Genomic DNA, 6,769 nt, shown 5'->3' with positions numbered 1-6,769 from the left:
CTTATTTTCAGTGATCTCTTCGTGAAGGTGAGTATTGAGCAGGGCCACATTGTAAGAACTTGCTGTTATTGGATTTGGCATAGAATTAAGTGAGAGCCCATAATCCATCTCCTTGTACATGGATTATGAACTGATCTGATTTGCTTTAGCAGTCATATTATCATTTTGTGAAAACAACAACAAAAACTGCTAAACAAAACAAACAAAAAAAGGGAGAACACTGACATTCATCCTGCTGGGGTAGATTGCGATTACATCAACAACATCAATAACTTATTCGATGGCATAGAATTTAAGATATTGTTGAGATGAGTTTATGTGAACTGCAATCCATAAAGTGTCTCTTTTTACTGCTTGACTTCTTAAATGATTGAACTCTGTTTACATTGAGCATGAAGGTTGGTGCTAGGGGAAAATTACCTGTAGTATTCCTTTCAAAGGCAGATCTTTGCCTAATAGATTAATATCTGTCATATTAATGCAAGGGGAACATTGAGATAGTAAATATATGGTGGTTCTGGGTCCCCTTTCATTGGACGTCCACTAAGCCAGGGCTCCCAGCCAAGGTCCAACGAATGCCATTTCCACAGCCTTGAGCTGGCCCTCACTATCTTCCTCTCCTATCAGGGGGTTTCAGTCTTAAGTCCAAGGGCTACAGAGAGTTTTGAGGTAGGACTCAGTTCATCCTGTTAGGCTTCCGTTTTGAATCCTTCTGGTTGTGCCCTTGATGGGATGTCATGTTCTCTATAATGTCAGCATATAAGGTTATCATATTGCTTAGTACATGGTGTGATTCACTGAGGGTTGGGTAGAAACTTATTCAAAATGTCTACCCAGGAACATAGAACTGGATTTCTCCTCCCCTTGGATCCCCTACAATTATTGTTTTAACATCCCTTTCTGATTTCAATCATCCTTTTGGGGGATGATTGCTTATTGCTATTTACTCACCATAGCCACCCACAGAAATATCAGTGCCTCCCCTAAATTATAGACGTTTCCCTCCCCTGGTCTGAACTTGATTGTCCAGTAAAGTTCTCCTCTTATTCCTGTGGATGGCCTGCAAATGTGTAGCAGCATTGTTTCAATGTTATATGGCATCAAGTGGATGGTCTTCTCCCTTTTACCCCGTCCAGTAGGAGTGGTCTCAGCCAATGTGAGGTCATATCTTTTGAAGTAGTTCTTATGAAGTGCATATAAGGGTGATGGTGTATGGTTCATGGCCAGTAGGCAGACTTTCTACCCCTTTGTTTGAGAATTGGTCTCTAAGATTTGTTTAATTGGTGTTTTTCCTTATAGTAGTAGGCGCGTACAATATTTGTCCTTTTATGACTGGCTTACTTCACTCAGCATAAATGGTTTCCAGGTCTTTCCATGTAATTCAGTGTTCCATGTTTTCATCACTGCTTTTTAGGGATGCATACTATTCCATGGTCTCACTTCACTTTAAAGAAATTAATGTATTATGGGTGAGATTTATGCAAGAATGACACACAGAACTCAATCAGTAGACACATACTCGAAGAAAGGGTCTTGACCCCACTTAAAATAATTACCTATAGAATTATTTTTACAAGTGGAAAGTCAAAGTAAACAATTCTGAATAATGAAGTGTTATAGATATGTGTACTATACTAACTCCTTGCTTTAACTGACTTTTAAATATATACATATATTTTAAATACTACACATATAATAGTACTACTTTTCTAGGGCTAGTTTAATAAAGTACCACAAAATGTGTGGCTTCTAAGAAAAAAATTTATTATCTCATAATTCTAGAGGCCATCAGACCAAATTAGGATGTCAGCTGGGTTACAAATCTGCTGAAGTCTCTTTTGGCTTCTGGTTGTCCCTGCTGTTCATTGATGGATTTATAGCAACATATCTGTAATTTTTACCTCTGGCTTGACAAAATCATCTTTTGGGTATCTCTGTGTCTCTTCTGCTATTTTGTAAAGACACCATTCAGATTGTATTAGAGCCTACCAAACTACAATATACAGCCCCACTGTGATACAGTTAATTATGACTTAGTGATCCTATAGGCCTGAGTAGAACTACCCCATAAAGTTTCCAAGTCTGAAAATCTTATGGAAGTGGATTGTCAAAGCTTTCCCCCATAGTGGGTTTGAACACTAACTTTTTTTACTAACAGCTAAACATGTTAACCACTGTGGTAACTTAATTGATCAGCTCTTCGTTGACCAAATTCCAAGCTAGGTTGCATTCATAGGATCCAGGAGCTAAAATCTCAAATGTGTTTTTGAGAAACACAATTTAATTGACAACACAAAATAATATCAGACCCTGATTACATTGATATAGAGTCTTGGTGAGATTTTTATATAAAAGAAGAATAAGAAAAGATTCAGAGGAAGGAAAAGAAGAGAGAAGTGGGCAAAGAGAAAGAAAGAAGAGGAAGAAGAAAGAGGAAGAGACAAAAAGGGAGAGGAAAAGGTGGAGAAAGTAGTAGCTCTGCTTTTAAAAAATCTAGGGGGGATAGACTATAAAATTGATGAGGGGGCGATTGTACGATTCTCCATGATATGATTTAATGATTGAACTATTGAATTATATGATACATAATTACTTGCCAATAAACCTGCTGGAAAAATAAATACCATAAGACCCAGAAATTCCTCTACTTTGTACATACCCCAAATAAATAAGAGGTGCTGATATTAATAAATACCTGCCCCCACCAAAAAAAGGCTTGGTATCCAGTGCTTCTTTAAGCAATGTGTGTGTGTTTAAATTTTATTTTTTTAACTTTCTAATTCTTGTAGACTGATTCTTTAAAAATTAAAGTAAAATTTTGTGGCATTCTTAAATTGCTTTGACTAAATGCACACTTTCTATTTCTGAACTTAAAACAATCTTGCTGATGATCAGTAACAAATAGCCTAGTGACTGGCATAGATCTGTAAATCAAACTTTGAATAGCACTTATTCAACTCTAGTGATGCATGTGTAACCACTGAACCACATATCTAACCCTGGAAGGTGCCATAAAACAGAAAACCCAATTCATTTAACTTGGATAGTAGAACTTAATGGGATAATTTTTGGCAATACCAGGTGTATGGCAAATATGAAGGGTTTTTTCTGTTATGAAACACTGAGACATTGCCTAGATGCAGCACAAATGGTCCAGGAATTGTGTTCCAATTTCCATACCCACACAAAACCCCCAAGCTCTCATATTTTATATCTGTTTAGTAAACATTTTATTTATTTTCTCTTGGTTTATTTGGGACTCCCGCACTTTTACAGCCTTCTATCTCAGACCATTTTAGTCTTTAACATGTCTGAAATGGTGAGTGGGATTCCTATTTAGAAGCCTCAATAGGAATCAGGGATTCTTATTCTTTAGGACATTAAAACCCAGAGAGTTTAATTGATTCATCTAGGATACTCAACAATTTGGAAGATAATAAACTAAAGCTAAGTTTTCTGTTCTGTAAGATAAAACTGATTCTATTCACTTAGTTCATGGATCACCCACTGTTTTAGGAGTGCCATGATTAATAAACCATAGTCCTTGATTCCTAAAAAGTGTGTTGAATAATATCAACACATATCCTGATAATTATAATTCATTTTGGTAAGCGAAATAATAGCAGAATAAAGTATGATCAGAGCACAAAGGAAGGAATTGCACCTGGATAAATGTGAGAATAATGAAAGAATACACAGAGGATTTGATATGTGAGGTGAAGTCTTAAAGAAAGTGGCCAATGTGCACAGGAGGAAAATGAATGAAAAGAGAGCCTAGTAAGAAAGTACAGCACATACAAAGGCAAGAGTCAGATAAATCCATAGAATGTTCAAGGGATGCCAAAATGTCTGCTTTAAGTACATTGGGGATGGATGATGTGTGTCTAGGACAGTAGGGCAAAATATGTTGTTCATCCTTTTGAAACCCGCAGCCACTCAACAAGAGAAAGATGATAACAGCCTGAAAAGCCCTATGAGGCAGTTCTACTCTGTCACACAGGATTTCTGTGAGTTGGAATTGACTTCATGGTAACAGATTTGGTTTGTTTATACAATGTAAGTTTATCCGGGGAAAACTGTAAGTGGTGAAGAACAGTGGAGTAAAGGAGTAGTTTTTTTCTTTTATTACAGGCATGTGTAGATCTATTAACAACTATAAATATATATGTACATTTTGTGTATATATATACATATATACATACATACATATATATTTAAATTAGGGAAGTGAGTATTATCTAGTCTTGGGCAGGGTTGAGATGAGGAAACAGATTGGAAAGAAAACGCTAAGGAGCATAGTAGTCTGAGGCTGTGGATACTATATTGTACTTCATGTCAAGAAGTTAATAGAGACTTAATGCAGAGCTCACCATCTCCAGGAAAATCTTTGTCTGCTGAGTAGTTTCCTCAGTGCTCCTTTCATATCTTTGTTCCTTAGACTGTAGATGAAGGGGTTCATCATGGGGGTTACAATTGTATACATGATAGCAGCCACCTTATCCCTTTCTGCTGAGTAGGAAGAAGGTGGGAGAAAATAGACGCCAATTATAGATCCATAGAAAAGAGACACAGCTGTGAGATGGGAGCCACAAGTAGAGAATGTTTTCCATTTTCCCTCGGCTGACGGCACCCCACACACTATGCTGCCAATAAGGGCATAAGAAAGCAGAATGAAGGTAAAAGGGATGGATATGGCGGCTCCACCAACAACTAGGATCAACAAGTCATTGATATAGGTGTCTGAACAAGCAAGTCTTAAAACAGGTTCCAGGTCACAGAAGAAGTGCAGAATTTCTCTATTGTCACAGAAAGTCAAGTGGCTCAGCATACTGAGATGCAGAACTGAGACAAAATTGGAGATGATCCATGGAATTAGTACCAAGAGGGCACAGCGCTTGGGACTCAATAATGTTGCATAGTGTAATGGTTGACAGATAGCAATATACCGGTCATATGCCATGGCTGCCAAGAGGAAATTGTCTAGGTCTACCAGCAACATAAAGAAATACATTTGTGTATAGCATCCTGCAGAAGAGATGGTTGGTCTCTGACTTTGGATGTCCACCAACATTTTGGGGACTGTGGTGGTGGTGAAGCAAATGTCAGTAAAAGATAGATTAGCCAGGAAAAAGTACATGGGACTGTGGAGGTGAGGATCACTGCCGATAGCTAGAATAATAAGTAAGTTCCCCACCATGGTGATCAAATACATGCACAGAAAGAGCATGAAGAGGAGCTGCTGCTGTTCTGACCCAACAATGAGTCCCAGGAGGAAGAATTCAGAAATAGAAGTTTGGTTCCCTTGGTACATGGTTCTGCTGTTCCTAAAAAAGGAAAAATTCGTCATCAGTGCAAAATGGTAACATGATTCAAAGTCCTATTAGAGATTACAATACTAGATTATAGAATAGAATCAGGATTGGGATCCGACTGTCTGGTTTTAGTCCTTCTGCTAACATACACGATCTTCAAGGGAATGAATTTTATCTGCTTTGATCAGTGCTGGTCCCTCATCACTAACGGTGTCTGACTCATAGATGGTGTTCAATGACTAGTGGCTGAATTTATACAAATATTAATGAATAAGTTAAAAAAGAATGTTCTAGTTTACCACTCACTGGCTTCGTTATCTCATCTGTATTTTTCTAAGCTTGTTCCATGAACTTTAAACACAGACAAAACCTAGTTTATATAATTGTTACGAAGATTGCAGGAACATCTGTAAAAAGCCCACAATTGTATTTCAGTGATGGTTGCATGAACAATAACTGCTATTATTCAGTGATTTAGAAAAATTATAGATTCTAAAGGCAAAAGGTTCCAGAGAATATCTGAACTAATGTGTCTTGACCATGTGAGAATCCAAAGCATCTATGTGATGGTTTTCTTTCAAGGTGCTTTAGAGATAGAGATCCCATAATAACCTCCCAGCACTCATTTCAAATTTTTATCCTTCAAGTAATTTGCCTCTTCCTTACGGCTTCTTGAAATTCTCCCACTTTTAACATTTCAGCAGGAGGAAAGTGGTCACCTGCATTGAATGTTCTGGAGAAGTTCTGTAGGAAGGTCCACTGAATTAAGCAACATAGTGGCAATATTAAGTGATCATTAAGAAGACCATTTTAAGAAGACTTGATTGGGTATGAGACATAATGAAGACAGCATAGGAGAGAACAGTTTAAGAATTAGTGCTTTTATCAAGACCTTATCATTTTTCAGTTATTCTGTTAAGTGCTTTATTGGATTATTTTCTCAAACATGCACCACAATCCTGAGTTAAGTAAAACTATGAATAATATGCCCATTACATTGATGAGAAAATCGTAAGTAAAGGAATTTAAATAAATTCATCAAAAGACTACATAGAGAATGTACTGGAGTCACATTTTGAGTCCTGTCAGTCTCACTCACGCTCCTTTTGCTGGATTGTCATGCTACTGTTTCCGCTGTCTTCCTATAAATGAAGAGTGAAATTACAACCAATAGCTTCTGAGTATCACCCATGTCCTGAGCACATACTATTTTTGTTCAGTTAATGTCACAGACTTAGTAAGTGATGTAGTTGGACTTCATGCATTGAATTTAAAGTCTCTTTGTCACATCGCTATAGGTCCCAATGAGAGCAAATGAGCTTATAGAGAGGAAGCTCTACCTTTGTTTATTCCAATGTACACCTTATCTATGCTGCTGGGAAAACAATTTTGCTCTTAAAATTCCCCATGTCTGCACCCTACCTTGCTACTCTAAAACAACAATTGCTTTTGGGTAA

At 37.3% G+C, this 6,769-nt stretch overlaps 1 protein-coding gene across 1 annotated transcript; it reads right to left on the bottom strand.

Moving 5' to 3' along the window:
* Positions 1-4,366: 4,366 nt before the first annotated feature.
* LOC142433770 (olfactory receptor-like protein DTMT) lies at positions 4,367-5,311 on the bottom strand. The gene has a single exon (XM_075538471.1). It carries the CDS (start codon positions 5,309-5,311, stop codon positions 4,367-4,369), a length of 945 nt encoding a protein of 314 aa, XP_075394586.1.
* Positions 5,312-6,769: the final 1,458 nt, after the last annotated feature.

This window comes from Tenrec ecaudatus, chromosome X, assembly GCF_050624435.1.
Source record: "Tenrec ecaudatus isolate mTenEca1 chromosome X, mTenEca1.hap1, whole genome shotgun sequence".
Lineage (NCBI taxonomy): Eukaryota > Metazoa > Chordata > Mammalia > Afrosoricida > Tenrecidae > Tenrec > Tenrec ecaudatus.
The sequence above is the reverse complement of the archived record's forward strand: the minus strand, read 5'-3'. Positions and strand labels throughout refer to the sequence as shown.

Excerpts from the sequence above, each read along its gene's own strand:
- LOC142433770 (XM_075538471.1), bottom strand. The coding sequence starts at position 5,311 with ATGTACCAAGGGAACCAAACTTCTATTTCTGAATTCTTCCTCCTGGGA.